We start from the raw sequence: 17,970 nt of genomic DNA, 5'->3' as shown, positions 1-17,970 counted from the left end.
CTTTTCCTTTTCGTCAAATTCATCTTGTGTTTATCAAAATCACCGTATTCACCATGGAGGAAAACATGTACAGTATCTGTCTCACTCTGTATGGATCTAGAACTGGATGTTACTATGGTTACAGATGGTTATAAGAAGCAGATTCATTAAGAAAAATCAGGAATAAAAAAATTAAGAAAACTACAAATAGAAAATGAAGTAATCGTGTAATGTTATTACATCAGGAGGACCATCCAAGAACAAATCACATTTCAAATTTACTGTATGTCCTTGGATATTCTTCTTCTTCTTCTTCTTCTTCTTCTTCTTCTTCTTCATCTTCTTCTTCTTCTTCTTCTTCTTCTTTTGGCTTCTCTCATTAGGGGTCACCACAGCGGATCATCCGTCTCCATACCCCTCTGTCCTCTACATCTGCCTCTTTCAAACCAAATGTCCTTGAATATTAATATCTTAAAAAAAACAAAAAAACCAAAACAAAACATGAAATAAAAAGCTGACTACAAAACCACTCCAGTGTTTCAAGGAAAAGTCTCGTAGCTGAAAAACAATGGGGAAAAAGCCGACGAGTGAAAACAAGCAGCGAGTCAAAATGTTCCTTGATGTTATCCTGCTCGAAATCTCCAACAGTACCAACACAAAAGCTGGAAAAACCCTGGTCTTAGCTAAACATCATTAGTCTTTTTTGCTTTGCAAATGAAATGCATAGCTAACTCCATTTCAATCATGTCTTCTCAATGCTAAAAAAAAGCGTAGCGCCGATTCTGCAGAATAGGATGTGAGTCTTTGGTCTTCACCAAGCAGTTTGTTTTCCTATCGTTTCATCCTTTTCCAAACACATCTCCATGAAACCCAGAGAAGGCGTGGAACCGAACGTGTTCAATGAACCGGCACAGATAAACCAGCGTAGTACTGTGTAGAAGGAAATAACTGATCCATCATCAACAACTTTACCTCCATAAATCACTGAATGAACATATAAAGAAGAACGTGCACCAGGTGGACTACAGGGTTCAAAAGTGCTAATTCTGTTCTTGAGTAAGGCTAATTATTATTAATTAATATTCATTATTAGGAAATTATTAGAATAAATGATTTTAAATACCAGCCACGTGGATGCATTTTTTATATTGTGCAGTTTATGTTGGGTTTGTTTGCATTATTTCTCCCATCGTCCTGGAGATATTTATTTACAGCGGGTCAAATAAGTATTGTACACGTCACTATTTTTCACAGTTAATAATTTTCTAAAAGGTGCTATTGACAAGAAATCTTTACCAGATGTTGGAATCAAACCACACATGTCCATAAAGTTATGTGCAATAATGTGAAATGACACAGAGGGAAAAAGTATTGAACACATGAAGAAAGGGAGGTGAAAAAAGGCAGGAAAGCCACAACACCAGCTGAAATCGATCAGTAATTAGAAAGCAGTCCTGCCCCTCGTCAGTACAAATTCATATCAGCTGCTTCAGGACCCAACTGATGGCCTGTATAAAGGTGTCCCATTACCAAGGTGTCACACAAGAAACATCTCATACTCAGAGTAAAAGCAAAGAGCCCTCAAGGCCTTCGCTTTATTATTGGAGAGAACATTTCACCAGAAATCGGCCATGACCAGGAGCTCCTCACGAGATTTCTGACAGAGGAGTGAAGAGAATATCAGAAGAGCTGTCCAAAAGCCAAGGAACCACTTGTGCAGAGCTTCAGAAAGACCTAACATCAGCAATTGTTTCAAAGAAAACAATAAGTAATGCACTGAACCTCCATGTGCTGTGTGCACGCTCACCATGCACGACTCCACTGCTGAAATGTTAACGCTCGTTTAAAGTTTAAAGTTTGCTGCACATTTGGACAAAACTGTGAAATACTGGAAGAATAAAGTCTGGTCTGATGAGACCAAAATTAAACTCTTTAGATGCCATAAGACAAACTATGTTTGGAGGAGAAATCCGCCGAGGAACACCAGACCAACAGTGAAGTTTGGAGGTGAGAACATCATGTTGTGGGGCTGTTTTTCATCATACGGTACTGATGAACTTCATGTAATTGAAGAAAGTATGAATAGAAACATGTACCAAGACAATCTTGATCAAACTCTGCTGCTATCTACCAGGATGATGAAGATGAAACCAGGGTGAACATTTCAGCAAGACGACGATCTCAAACACAGCCGAGGAAACTGGACTGGTTTCAGAGAAAGAAAATCAAGCTGCAAGAATGTTCCACCTGCCTCAAATCCCATGAAAAATCCATAGAAAGAACTTAAGATCAGAGTTTATAGAGGAGGCCACAAAACCTTTAAGATTTAAAGAAAGTTTGGGTGGAAAAATGAGCCAAAATCACACCTGAGGAATGCAGTATTTAATCGCATGTCGCATTAACTGATGATTAATCGCAACTTAATCGCACATTTTTATCTGTTCTAAATGTACTTTAAATGAATACGTTTCACATTTGTACTGGACAAATATTAATGCTTTATGCAAATGTATGTTTATTATTAGTAAAACCAAACTCACCATCAAGCATGAAGACAAAATAATCTTGTAAATGTTTTAAAGTAATTATGGTGTTTTAAATGACGTAAATCATCAGGACACAAAACAGAACTTTTGTTTTGTTTCCACACGGACGGTTTTAATTGCCGGATGTCCCCATCATGGCGGATTCTGTTTCTGATTTAAGACTTGGCGCATCAGTAAAACAAATGTTTAGTGATTCAAAATGTATTTATTCAAATGTTTATAAGAATGCTCAAACAGAAATGCACGCTGCATTTATTGCAAAATTAAATAAAATTTATTTTAATGGACTAATGGATGGATGGATGGATGGATGGATGGATGGATGGATGGATGGATGGATGAATAGCTCTAAAGCTTCCACTTCATTTCAGCTCTAAAGAGTTCGACCTTGTTCTGTGCTTTGCAAAATCACAGCATAGATTTGCTCCTTTGCTGAAATAAAGCTAATTTGCTGAGGGTGAGTTTGAACGGTGAAAAGAAAAAGCACCTCCAGTAGCAAATTTACTGCCTCTTTGCAACGTCAGGGGACAAAAGCGAGACCTGTGATGAATGGTTGGACACATCGTCCTTCAAACAAAGTATTTTTTGTGGGTGAGGCAAAGTTATTTTGTGTTTTGTGGATGAAGAAGCATCCCTGGGGTTCTTTAAAATTGTGAACGTGTGCATATCTATGAATTATGACCAGCTAAAACAGTGTGCTCAGCCTTTAGAAGTCCTTCTGCTGCTTTTGCCTCTTTTTTGTTCTCGAAGATGAAAATCGGTGAGTACAGAACAACTAAATATTCGGTTGTCTTCCTCGCTGATTTGTCTGAATCATCTGAATCATGAAATCGTTTCCTGCAGCTGTATGAATCCAACGTTTATAACTTCTAAATATCACTCCCTCCTAGTGCTTTAAATATTATTAGTACTTCGCTATGATCCGTGAGCGAGATTCAGAATAGATTGAGCTATTCATTAGTTCAGAAGTACACGCTAGCAGAATTTGAGTCATTTTGACAGATGAACTCTTTTACTTTCCTTCGCTTTACTTCATCAGTCATTTATGAAGAGGAACAGAACCAGGACGTACCTCCAAAATCTGGCCGGAGACGGATGTCATACCCCTTCAACAGTTTGTCCACTGTCGATTTGGCCACAGATATTCCAGATGCAGCAGAATTGCTACAGACAGACAGTTATTAAAATTACAGTTATTAAAAAACAGTTCATAAAATTATAGTAATTAAAGACAGTTATTAAAATTTGCAGTTATTAAAAAAAGATGATGAATGACTATAACTGCTTCATTATAGATAGTTAATCTGTACTGTACTATACAGTGCTATATCTATGTACACACACACACACACACACACACTATATATATATATATATATATATACAGTAATCCCCCGCTTCACTGCGGTTTGAATCTGGCGCCCGGGTTTATTGCAGAATTGCGTTTGCCACATCACTAATTAATTTGGCTGATTTTCCTGGTTTCTCTCAGAGAGCACGATAGATCAAAACACTTCCAGGGAATTGTTTTAATGGAGTTTTATGTTGAAATAATTACATTTATTAATAAAAAATATATAATTAATAATTATAAAATCAAGTAAAATGTTAATACAGTTAGTACAGTACTGTATACATAAAATAGCATTTTTGGGGTTGCGTCCGTTTATCACGGTTTCGAACGTAACCATCGTGATAAACGGGGGATTACTGTAATTATCTATATACACTTATACATACACACATTTTCATTTAGTCCAAAATCTGTGTGTGTGTGTGTGTGTGTGTGTGTGTGTGTGTGTGTGTGTGTGTGAGTGTGTGTGTGTGTGTGAGTGTGTGTGTGTGTGTGTGAGTGTATCTATATCACTGTGCAATAGTTTTAGGCAGATGTGAAGAAATGTGGTAAAATAAGAACGCTTTCAAAAATATTTTATTTGCTTCTTTTGTCAAGGAAAGCAACTGAATGGACAAAAAAATCCAAATAAAAAGAAAAATTCAGTGTGAGAAAATTCCGCCTTTCATTTCTTACACTTGCGCACTTTGTGCTCAAGTCACGGATTTTCTAGGATCAGAATCAGGTGTTTATTAACCAATTCTACCAGGCAGGTCCTAATGGTCTTAAATTTCGTGTGTAGGTTGAAACCCAGTCATTTAGTAACAGCTGTGGACGAGCTTCAACCTGGGTGAGGAACAGCTAAACTCTGCTACTAAGGTGAGGTTGTGGAAGTTTCATGTCATGGGTCCTACACCACGGCAAGGCTGAGCACAGCAACAAGACATAAGGTAGATATATACGGCATCAGTGAGGTCTTTCCCAGGCAAAGATCTCAAAGCAGTCTGCAGGTTTAACATGTGCTCTTCAAGCTCTTTAAAAAAACAAAAAAAAAAAACAGGAGATGTTGAGCATGGTAGCAGCAGTAGTTGGCAAAGGAAACTTAATGCAGAATTTGAAAGGCACAACATGTACTTCCGTTTTACATCAAAGGATGTCCAGCAGAGCCATCAGCAAAGAACTGGAGGAGACCAGTGGGACTCCAAGCATTAAAACCAGAAGTGGTTTTAATTGAAGCATTGTGGCCAAAAAGCCATACATCCGATGTGAAAACAAGGTTAAGCAACTCAACTATGCAGCAGGTGCTCTGGACTGTTGCGGCAAAATCAGAAATATTTGGCTGCAGCAAAAACAAGTTGTTTGTTTCTGTAGGCAACAGTGAAGCATGGTGAAGGTTTCCGGCAATTTTGGAGTTGCAATTCTGTAAATGAAATTGGAGATGTGGTGAGGATAAAGGGTGTCCACAATGCTGAGAAATGCAGGCAGATACTATTCCATCATGCACAACATCAGAAAGGCTTCTGATCGGCTACAAATGTATTCTGCAGCAGAACAATGACTTCAAACATACAGCCAATGTCTTTAAGAACTCTCTTTAGTGTAGAGAAGAACGAGGAGTCCTGGAAGTGATAGTTTTGGCCTCCACAAAGTCCTGATCTCCAAATCATCAAGTCTGTCTGGGATTATATGAAGGGACAGATGGTTTTGAAGATCTGTGGTCAGTTCTCAGCGATGCTCGGAACAACATACTCGTAACATTGTAATGTTGTGTAAGTAAAATCAGCAAATTAGCTAGCTAGTTTTTTAAATTCAGCTTTCCAGATGGTCTTCAAAAGCTTCCAAAAGGTTTTTAAAAATGATCAAAATGCCAAGACAAAAACTAGGCATGTGAGTTCGCAGGATATTTTATGACTGTATTATTTTTTTATTATTATTATTATATATTTTTTGGTAGCAAATTATTGTATTTCAGCTCTTTTTACATCACTTAAATTATTTAAACGTATGGTTCCTTGGTATGTTTTTCTACAACCCGGAAATAATATATATTATTTCTATATATTTATGAATATATAATATTGAATACACATGCAGTGATTTTTCATCTACAGCATTTAGTGGACGTGTTTATCCAAAGGTAGAAGCGATATTCTTATGGAGGTGATAGCTGAGTGTTTAAAATGTTGGACTTCTGGAAAGGTATTGAGTTCAAATCCCACCACCACCAAGATGCTGGGCCCCTAAACATGGCCCTTAACCCCTTAACTGTACAGTGTATAAATGAGATAATTATAAGTTGCAGTGGATCAACACTGCCATAGATTCCAACCAGAAATCAGAAATTTGATCTCTACAAATGTATATCCAGTGACTATATTTCACTCCTAACATGACATGGGAAATGCAGCAGCACCGATTCGGTCTATTCGTTTTGGAAATTTATTGTGTGTACAGCTATGAGACCAAACGTGCACAGAAAAAGATGCTCAGATTGAGGCCTGCTCTGTCTAAACCACGGTGATGTTCTGACGTTAATAACCGTATGGAGTTATTCCTTGGAGTCCACTTGTTAACACCTCCATCCATTCTGACACAGAATTATTAATGAACTGAACATTATGTAGGATTTACAGGTGGCACAGTATTAGTACCAGTACCAAGAGAACCCGGTGAACATCCAAAGAGGATCATCTGATCTTTTTTTAAGCAAGCTATGAAGAACCTGCTGTACTGATCATTAGAAGGTATGGTATGATGATAGCTTGTAGTTTAGGGGTGGGGGTGGTCTGAGATAGAAACACATTGATCAAATATGTCTGCGGCAAAATGATAGCTATAGTGAAGCTCTTTGATTTGAGAGAGAGGGAGAGAGAAACGTCTTGTGTGTTTAGACGCACGTTCACGTCAAAGAATGGAGACTGCGCAAGACTCAGTGTCACGTCGCTCTAGGCCAAGCAGACGTGTGTGTGTGTGTGTGTGTGTGTGTGTGTGTGTGTGTGTGTGTGTGTGTGTGTGTGTGTGTGTGTGTGCAGACAATGACCATGTGTATGTTTGGACATGAAGAAAATATTCCTATATACATTTGGTATAACATGATTTTGATGAAATCAATAGATAACGCGCGCGTCTGGAGACGGACACGCGCATGTTGCCCGCGCACTCATTGACACACACACACACACACACACACACACACACACCTTAAGTATTTATGCCATTGGATAGACAAGTATTCACTACACAGTGGCTCCTATCAGTCAATGATCAGCGATGGCCAATAGCAATGTGCAGTCTGGCACAATTAATAAATAATAAATAAAAATAATAAATCTCATATTATTCATCAAAATATTTTCTTACCATTGTACAAAGCAGACAGACGACAACACTGTCAGAGCAGAGAGAAATCCACATATTTTTTCTTGGTGAGGACCCAACATTTCCACAAATCCGTTTATATATATGTACACCTTCAGTAATCCAACCGCCTGTGGTCCAAAACGATGAACAGATTGAATAGAAGAAAGGAAGAAAAAAAAATCCAACACAGGGAACGAAAAGAGAGGGATAAAACGGGCCAAATCAATCTTTCAAATCAAACCCACTGGATCACATGTGTGTGATTGCTCTGCAACAACACCAAAAAAGGAGCAGAAGAAGTGGGGTATTAAAAAAAAGAGCTCGTAATTGGTCCCAAGGTGTTTTCCTGGTTATGGAAATCCGTACAGGTCACAGAACCGCTGGAACATCTGCATATCACGTACCATGATCACATCTCAGTCGAACTGTGAAGTAACGGGGAAAGGGCACGCCAAAAAAGGAAAGAAAGAAAAAAAAAGAAAGATAGAAAGAAAGAAGAAAAAGAAAGAAAGAAAGAAAGAAGGAAAGAAAGAAAGAAAGAAAGAAAGAAAGAAAGAAAGAAAGAAAGAAAGAAAGAAAGAAAGAGAAAAGCGGCGTTTTTCGTGCCACTTGTCAGACGAATTAAATCCCAGTCCGAATCTGCGGACGAACCATGGTTCCGGTGATTCTGCTCCACATCATGAGGATGTTCTCTTTTTCCCTCCCTTTCTTCTCTTTAGCTCGAATAGATCGGATTTTACGGGTTTGCTCAATGTGGATGAAAAGGGGAAAAAAACACAAATAAACAAACAAACAAACAAACAAACAAAAAGAAACCCCCCAAAAACCACGCAAATCTAAAGCAGCAGCATCCCTGCGTAATGGCCGTGGGACGGATGGAGACGTGGTTCCGAGCTTCTTCTCCGACTGCGAAAGCGACTGGTTGAGAAGAAGAAAAAAAATATGCACATTTAGAAAAAAAAAAAAAAAATGTGATGCGGACGTCAGAGCGTGGAGTAGTGTATGGTTACCCCCTTTTATGAAGTTGAAGAAAGCAAACCCTTGTAGAAAGAGAGAGAGAGAAGAGAGAGAGAGAGAGAGAGAGAGAGAGAGAGAGAGAGAGAGAGAGAAGGGGGGGAGGAAGAGAGAGAGAGAGAGAGAGAGAGAGAGAGAGAGAAATAGAGAAATAGAGAGGGCGAGAGGGTGGGAGAGAGAAAGAAAAAAATAAAGAAAGAAAGAAGGAAAGAAAAAAGGTGGAGGGGGAAGAACAAGTGCTGGATCAGAATAAAAAGCGCGTGAAATAGTCCAGGTTTGTGTCCTGCTCGAAACGCGGTGCGACGCCGAGCCTCGGTGCGTTCAGCGCGTGAGGAGGAAACCAGCGCGTGGGGAGGAAACCAGCGCGCTCGGGGAGAAACGGCGGCCGACACACGATGACACACTTCAGCTTGAAGAACGCCTCCACGAGCCGACATAGAGAGAGAGAGAGAGAGAGAGAGAGAGAGAGAGAGAGAGAGAGAGAGAGAGAGAGAGAGAGAGAATAGTAGGCAGGTTTACGCGTAGAGGTTTGATTTGTATTTATTCAGTTTGGTGTGAGATCAGTGGATGAAATGTTTGTCAGGAAGAGAAAGAAAAAGAAAGAAACAAAGAAGAACAAAGACAGGAAAAAGACAGCGCTCGTATTCTCCTGCTCTTTATATATATATATATATATATATATATACATTTTTTTTTTACCCCGTGGCGCGCGCGCGCTCTATCACCGGGGGGTAATGATGCTGCGCGCGCTGCTCGAGTCACCCTGCAACCCATTAAAATGCACCGGGTGTAATCCTGGAGAGCTTTATTATTTTATGTATCTTATTATTATCCCCCTCCACACACACACACACACACACACACACACACACACACACACACACACACACACATACCTTCTTTTACACACGCCATTTTATTCAGCGCGAGAACATACACACCATGTGAAAAAGGTAGACCTGGACGTGGACGTGGATCTGGACGTGGATCTGGATGTGTTTCCAGCATCAGTCAATTTCACACAAAAGCGTCCCAGTTATAATCCTAATGTTATGAAATTCACTTCACTGTATACATTGTATAAAATGAGATCCAATGCAAACCTATAGATAAGAAGTGTGTTTTTTTGTTTTGTTGTTGTTTTTTTCTTTCAGCATAAGATGAGGGTTTCTGCAGAGATCTGTGCGCCGTCCAGTTGCTAGGCAACGCTGCGACCGCTGATGCAGAAGGCCTCGGCACATTTTTACAGCAGCTAAAGCAGGACAGCAGGCTAAATGGCGAATGCATGTTTGCAACATTTTTCTTCTTTCCTAAAGCTTTGTCTATGTTCTCTCGCTCTGGTGTTGCTCAGGCGGGTCGAGTGCTTCTGCTGGCCGTTATTTCGCTTTTTATTATAAACCGTATCTGATTGTTCACATTCAGTGACCATGCATGATATGTTTACTGGCTTGTAAATCACTAGTGAGACTCGTGTATTCCAGAATGTCATGTATGAACACAAGTTCATCAAGTACACTAAAGCAGTAAAGCAATCAAAGAGCCATATCTTTAATGTATTTAGTCATAACTGATTCCTTCTTTATTGAACACATTGCAACAAGGTCTTAAATTCATTTGTACATGCATTTACCTTCAGGAACGGCTTCATTCTCATCCTGGGATTTTGGTGGATCCTAAAAGGGAATACAGCCTGCTTGGGGCAACCTTGCACAAGTACATTCACACCTAGGGGGCAATTTAACATAGCCAATCCACTTTCTGGCACATTTTTTCCCACATAGACAATGCGAGAACATGTGAAACTCCAGACAGAAAGGATACTCTAAACAATCACCCAGGAGCTCTGAGATGGCCATGCTACCCTCTAGCCTTCAATTATTTATGCAAAATCTATTTCTAACAGCCAAAAACCTGAACGTATTGGCCTGAACAGTCGTTCTTATTATTATTGGCTAAAAAAAAAAACCCTCACTGGAATTTAGTGGAATAAGCTGAAAGCGCTATGCTATTGATTAGAGATAAAGACACGGCTTCTTGTTCAGGACCACGGACAGCTCAGTGCAGTCAAGACTGCGGAGAGCAATTATTCTAAAATGTCTGTTCAGCACGTACGAAAGCATCAACTCAAAGTTTGTGCATGAATTCTAAGGCAGATGTGTTGCTCACATTCCGACAGATCACAAAAAGAGTTCATCATCTGAAGAATAGCGCAATCCTGATCGAGTCTGTAAGTTTACATAAGGTCCTTTTCAGGTGTTATTGAGGAGCTGCCACACGTCATTAAACTCCCTCTTTCCCCTTTAAACACATGCTCGCTCTATAATAACGCCGGGCTGGTAAATGTTTTGGATATTCTGTGCATCATTGAGCCAAGTGGACTTGATAGATTGCAGCATGTGTATAGGAAGAAGTATTAAAACACCCGATCCATAGCGAATGTCAGTGCGCTGTCGATAGTCTACTAAGGCCTTAATCAGTCGAATGTCCTGTTCTCAGCTCGCTGTATTCTGCTCGGCCCACAAGATCACTTTCCCGCCTATGGTACTGTTCATTTCTTAAACCTAATTGGTCAGAATAATAATTTTAATCACTTATCATTTACGGTGCATTATGGTTTTTATGGTAACAACTCATTCACAATCTTGAAAGGAGTCTCCAGTGTTACAAAATTTCCCATGCAAGATTTAGTTTAGTTTCTAACCATCAGTGGTGGGTCATCAGGGCCAGCAAGGCCTTCTCTGCTGGCCTAAACTCAATCAAAATCACTGAATTATATTATAATATGTTTTTGTTCACGAACATGTATTAAATTATTCCCAAAAGTCAATTCTGTTCATTTCAAAGCCTTTCTCTTGAGGGTGCTGCATGCTGTATAAGCGTGAATCGCATTTCAGCCATCACATTAAGTGTTGCCAGGGTCAAAGGTATCTGCTGTAAGACCTTTAGAAGGTCTTCAGACTTGGTATCTTAAAGTACATGAGAATGAAGCTGTTGCTGTTACCAATCAGATTGCAAGTTGGAGTCACTGGGACCTTCTAAAAGGTGTCCAATAACGTCGCCATTAGATGATCAGAGCTCACATCTGTAGCAAACTGCACAATCTCAAATATATTGTGTGGCTTTAATAAATGTTTTTATTTTTATTTTATAACAACTAATAGAGAAGAAGAAACTGATTTGGTTCCAGATACATTTACAAGACAGACTTAGTAAGAAATGCTTAACATTGTGAGGAAAATTCGCCAAAACAGTTCAAAACAGTTGTTACGCTTCTTAATGGACCATTTATACATTTGTGTGTTCTATCCTGCACAAAAACCACACAATTTGCCTTTATTTCAAATCCCTAGGAAACCCATGTGTACAGAAAAAATGCACAAAAATGCAGGAAACCCCGGGGTGATGTGATGAGGTGAATAGCGATGCTACTGTTAGCGATGATGTATGTAGAGGTGCAGTTGTGGCTCCAGTGAAAGGAGACGTGTTGAATTGTGTTCATTGGGTTTCTTGCTTTAGTGATGGCATTCATTCTCTCTGTATGAGATCCTGCGTGTGATGCAGCGCTCTGATCTACTGCACTACTGCTATACAATATTTATGTTTGTTATAGCTGTGGCTTCATAATGATGGTATTAAGAGGTGGATCGATTCAGGTAGAACACCATTGAAGGCCTGGGGTTTGAAATGCACAGCCCACTACTGCTAACCAGTAACATAATCTGCACTGAATATTGTTTTTTGTGTTATTAATTTCAATTGAGAAATAGAGAGAAATTAATGCTGGTGAGACTGGTGTTTATAGCTGCTCTAATATAAGTGAGAACAGGAACTGATGTGTCTCATGGATATAACACTAATGTGGAACTAATGGGTAACTGTAAATATGTAAAAATTATTTCGCTGATAAATTAAATCCATATATTTTTGGCACAAGAAAAATACACAATTGAAAAGGTGCTGTTGCGGTAAAATAGCCCACTTTAGGAGGTAATGATCCTCTGTATGATGGGATGTCATGCCTTTTCCTTTTACAGCACATCACTTCCTGTTTTATTTCTCACGCATACATGCCAGTGAGATGAAATTCTCTCAGCCTGTGTGGTTTCACTTGGTTTTATTTACACGGTGACTAATAGACACGAGGTGTGTACAGGAAAATCCTAATCATATCAAACCGTGTAAAAATAAAGGCGTTCCTAAAAGGCATGATATGTGAGCGGCCATCAAGTCAAGTCAAAACGCTTTTATTGTCATTTCAACCAGATATAAATGATGCAGTACACAGTGAAATGAGACAATGTTCCTCCAGAACCCTGGTGCTACATCACACAACATAGAGCTGCATAACAGAACACAGAGCTACATACACAACACAGAGCTACATACACAACACAGAGCTACACACAACACAGAGCTACATACACAACACAGAGCTACACACACAACACAGAGCTACATACACAACACAGAGCTACATACAACACAGAGCTACATACACAACACAGAGCTACACACACAACACAGAGCTACATACACAACACAGAGCTACACACACAACACAGAGCTACACACACAACACAGAGCTACATACACAACACAGAGCTACATACACAACACAGAGCTACACACACAACACAGAGCTACATACACAACATAGAGCTGCACACACAACACAGAGCTGCACACACAACACAGAGCTACACACACAACACAGAGCTACACACAAAACATAGAGCTGCATAACAGAACACAGAGCTCCACACACAACACAGAGCTACATTCACAACACAGAGCTACATACACAACACAGAGCTACACACACAACATAGAGCTGCACACACAACATAGAGCTGCATAACAGAACACAGAGCTACATACACAACACAGAGCTGCACACACAACACAGAGCTACACACAACACAGAGCTACATACACAACACAGAGCTACACACACAACACAGAGCTACATACACAACATAGAGCTGCACACACAACACAGAGCTACACACACAACACAGAGCTACATACACAACACAGAGCTACACACACAACACAGAGCTACATACACAACACAGAGCTACATACACAACACAGAGCTACACACACAACACAGAGCTACATACACAACACAGAGCTACATACACAACACAGAGCTACACACACAACACAGAGCTACATACACAACATAGAGCTGCACACACAACACAGAGCTACACACACAACACAGAGCTACATACACAACACAGAGCTACACACACAACACAGAGCTACACACACAACACAGAGCTACACACACAACACAGAGCTACATACACAACACAGAGCTACACACACAACACAGAGCTACACACACAACACAGAGCTACATACACAACACAGAGCTACACACACAACACAGAGCTACATAACAGGACACAGAGTTAAGGACTAAAGTAAATATCCTCACTACATAGTGTATCGTGTGCAACCGAGTGCAAACAGTGCAGACAAACAACAGAAGACAGTGTGGAACAAATACACAAAACACAAAATAGCGCCGTCCGGTAAACCTACAATGTGCAAAAGAAAGAACTATAAAGAAGAGTGTATTTGTAAACATAAACACAGTGTTGTGCAAAACAGCAAGAGCTGCAGCCGAGAGGTGCAAACACAGCATGTAAACAGTATCAAATGATTAAATCTAAATATAATATTGCGGTGGAATGAATTGAGATGAGTAATGAGTGTGTGTTGAGATCAGGTGGTACAGTTCAGTAACACACAGCTGAGTGTGTGTGTGTGTGTGTGGGTGGGTGTGTGTGTGTTTTTGTACGATTCAGTTCTGTGTGTTGAGGAACCTGATGACTTGAGGGAAAAAACTGTCGCACAGTCTGGATTTGAGGCCTGAATGGTTCAAAACCTCTTGATAGGAGGAGAGTGGAGAGTGTGTGTGAGGAGTGTGTGAGGGGTGTGTGTGTGTGTGTGTGTGTGTGTGTGTGTGTGTGTGTGTGTGTGTGTGTGTGTGTGTGTGTGTTTGTGTGTGAGGGGTGTGTAAGAGGTGTGTGTGGGGCAGTCCACAATGCTTTTGGCTTTGCGGATTTAGCATGTGTTAATGTCCGTTATGGAGGAGAGAGACTCTGATGATCTTCTCAGCCGTCCTCACTATCCTCTGTAGGGTCTTGCGATCTGAGACAGTGCAGTTCCCAAACCAGGCAGTGATGCAGCTGCTCAGGATGCTCTTGATGGCCCCTTTGTAGAACATGATCAGGATGGGGGAGGGAGATGGGCTTTCCTCAGCCTTCTCAGGAAGTAGAGCTGGGCTAACTTGGTGATGGAGCTTGAGTTGAGTGACCAGGTAAAGTTCTCTGCAAGATTAACACAAAGGAATTTGGTGCTCTTGATGATCTCCATGGAGAATCCATCGATGATCAGTGGAGAATGGCTGCTCAGTGCTCTCCTGAAGTCAACAACCATCTCATTGGTTTTGTCACCATTCAGAGAAGGGTTGTTGGCTCCACCTTTTCTCTGTATGTTGACTCATCTTTCTTGCTGATGAGACCCACCATGGTCGTGTCATCGTCAAACTTTACGATGTGGTTTCAGCTGTGCATTGCTACACAGTCGTAAGTCAGCAGAGTAAACAGCAGTGTACTGAGCACACAGCCCTGAGGTGCCCCAGTGTTTAGTGTGGTGGTGCTGGAGATGCTGTTCCTGATCCGGACTGACTGTGGTCTCCAAGTAAGGAAGTCCTAGATCCATTAGCAGAGGGAGGTGTTCAGGCCCAGTAGGCTCAGTTTCTCAATCTGGTGCTGAGGAATAATTGTGTCAAATGCTGAACTGAAGTCTTTGAACAGCATTCATATGTATGTGTCCTTATTGTCCAGGCGGGTGAGGGCCAGATAAAGGGTCTTGGCGAAGACATCGTCCGTTGAACGGTTTGGATGATACACAAACTGCATGGGGTCCAGTGAGGGTGGAAGCTGGGTCTTGATGTGCCTCATGACGAGCCACAACAGGACGATTGTCATTGAGGCAGGAGACTATAGACTTTTTTGGCACAAGGATGATAGTCGTTGTCTTGAGGCACGTAGGAACAACGGTGCTGCTTAAAGAGACATTGAAGATGTCAGTGAAGACATCCACTAGCTGTTTTGTACATTCCCTTAACACTCTGTCAGGTATGTTGTCTGGTCCAGCAGACTTCCGTGGGTTAACTCTGCATAGAGTTTTCCTCACTTCAGCTGTGGTTAGACAGAGCACCTGGTCACTGGTAGGAGGCATGGTCTTCCTCGCCCCCATGTTGTTCTGCACCTCAAACCAGGCATAGAAGTCGTTCAGTACATCTGGGAGGGAGGCGCCATGGTCACAAACTTCCGCTTCCTCGAGCAACGCTTCCAATGTCCCCTCTCCTAACCACCGGCATCAGGCGACACCAAGGACTGGGGGCCTGGTCTTAGTAGCAAAGGTCGCAGCAGGCCAAGGTCTTGAAGGTTATTAAGTACATCATCATGCACAATTTTGGATTTGGAGAGACTGCTGTGTGCTACTGTTACTCCGCCATCTTGAAATCATCAATAAGCAGCTGTGTGATTATTTATTATATTCATCCATATGGCAGAGAAAAAGCAGAAATGATGGTTTGATATATAACTTCAATCTGGTACAGAGGTACTAAAGTGTGAGGAATATCATGCCATGGAGGTGGGGGCTCAGTGGTTAAAGCATTGGACTTTGGATTAGAAGGTCACAAGTCCAAATCTCACCACCACCATGCTGCCACTGCTGGACCCTTGAGCAAGGCCCTTAACCCTCCCCTACTCAGTTGTAAGTCACTCTGGACAGGGGTGTCTGCCAGATGCCATAAAATGTAAACGTTAATGCCATGCAGCAGAAAACATCAATATCAATACCTTTCATTGCAAAACTATACAGACTGACACATGATAATTCTTCAAGGAACGTGCTGAAAAGGTGAAGAAAGACTGGTTCTGTTCAGATGTCACAGAGTCTTTCTACTGGATTGCTTAAAACCATTGGTTCCTAATGGTCCAAACCTTTCTTTTATTAATCTACTTACACCATTTGGCCAGAAGTATGTGCACCCTTACAATCACAGCCAGTTGAACAACAAAGATTACTCCTCCTCATCATAATCCCCCTTTTTTTCTGCGAAGGCTTTTCACAAGATTTTGATGTGTGACTGTGGGAATTAGTGTTCATTTATCTGTAATAGCATTAGTGAGATTAGACCATAATATTAAACTGATGGAAGTGGCTCCACCCTAAAGGTGTTCATTGGGGTTTTAGAAGGTCAGGGATCTGTGCAGTCCGACTATCACACCAAAAACCATGTCTTCCTGGAGCTTGCTTTATGCTCAGGAGCATCCTTGGGCTGGAGCAATGTTTGAAGATCTACATATAAATACAGTGAGGAATATAAGTATTTGAACACCCTGCTATTTTTGCAAGTTCTCCCACTTAGAAATCATGGAGGGGTCTGAAATTGTCATCGTAGGTGCATGTCCACTGTGAGAGACATAATCTAAAAAAAAAAATCCAGAAATCACAATGTATGATTTTGTAACTATTTATTTGTATGATACAGCTGCAAATAAGTATTTGAACACCTGAGAAAGTCAATGTTAATATTTGGTAGAGTAGCCTTTGTTTGCAATTACAGAGGTCAAACGTTTCCTGTAGTTTTTCACCAGGTTTGCACACACTGAAGGAGGGATTTTGGCCCACTCCTCCACACAGATCTTCTCTAGATCAGTCAGGTTTCTGGCCTTTTGCTGAGAAACACGGAGTTTGAGCTCCCTCCAAAGATTCTCTATTGGGTTTAGGTCTGGAGACTGGCTAGGCCACACCAGAACCTTGATATGCTTCTTACAGAGCCACTCCTTGGTTATCCTGGCTGTGTGCTTCGGGTCATTGTCATGTTGGAAGACCCAGCCTCGACCCATCTTCAATGCTCTAACTGAGGGAAGGAGCTTGTTCCCCAAAATCTCGCAATACATGGCCCCGGTCATCCTCTCTTAATACAGTGCAGTCGCCCTGTCCCATGTGCAGAAAAACACCCCCAAAGCATGATGCTACCACCCCCATGCTTCACAGTAGGGATGGTGTTCTTGGGATGGTACTTATCATTTTTCTTCCTCCAAACACGTTTACTGGAATTATGACCCAAAAGTTCTATTTTGGTCTCATCTGACCACATGACTTTCTTCCATGACTCCTCTGGATCATCCAAATGGTCGTTGGCAAACTTAAGACGTGCCTGGACATGTGCTGGTTTAAGCAGGGGAACCTTCCGTGCCATGCATGATTTTAAACCATGACGTCTTAGTGTATTACCAACAGTAACCTTGGAAACGGTGGTCCCAGCTCTTTTCAGGTCATTGACCAGCTCCTCCCGTGTAGTTCTGGGCTGATTTCTCACCTTCCTTAGGATTATTGAGACCCCACGAGGTGAGATCTTGCATGGAGCCCCAGTCCGAGGGAGATTGACAGTCATGTTTAGCTTCTTCCATTTTCTAATGATTGCTCCAACAGTGGACCTTTTTTCACCAAGCTGCTTGGCAATTTCCCCGTAGCCCTTTCCAGCCTTGTGGAGGTGTACAATTTTGTCTCTAGTGTCTTTGGACAGCTCTTTGGTCTTGGCCATGTTAGTAGTTGGATTCTTACTGATTGTATGGGGTGGACAGGTGTCTTTATGCAGCTAACGACCTCAAACAGGTGCATCTAATTTAGGATAATAAA

General features: G+C 41.1%; 1 protein-coding gene across 2 annotated transcripts in view; it reads right to left on the bottom strand.

Annotated features, from left to right (window-relative positions):
• gabrb4 (gamma-aminobutyric acid type A receptor subunit beta4) overlaps positions 1-8,778 on the bottom strand; it is a 64,856-nt gene extending 56,078 nt beyond the window's left edge. For both annotated transcript variants that reach the window (XM_083564374.1, XM_083564375.1), the window contains exons 1-2: positions 7,219-8,778; positions 3,598-3,689 (exon numbers count right to left, since the gene is read on the bottom strand). In XM_083564374.1, coding sequence (XP_083420500.1) covers positions 3,598-3,689; positions 7,219-7,298 — 172 coding nt within the window. In that variant the 5' untranslated portion in view covers positions 7,299-8,778. The remainder of the gene's footprint in view (positions 1-3,597; positions 3,690-7,218) is intronic.
• Positions 8,779-17,970: the final 9,192 nt, after the last annotated feature.

The sequence above is a fragment of the Silurus aristotelis genome (assembly GCF_946808225.1).
Source record: "Silurus aristotelis genome assembly, chromosome: 16".
Classification (NCBI taxonomy): domain Eukaryota; kingdom Metazoa; phylum Chordata; class Actinopteri; order Siluriformes; family Siluridae; genus Silurus; species Silurus aristotelis.
Note: the sequence above shows the minus strand (reverse complement) of the source record. Positions and strands in the feature narration are given on the sequence as shown.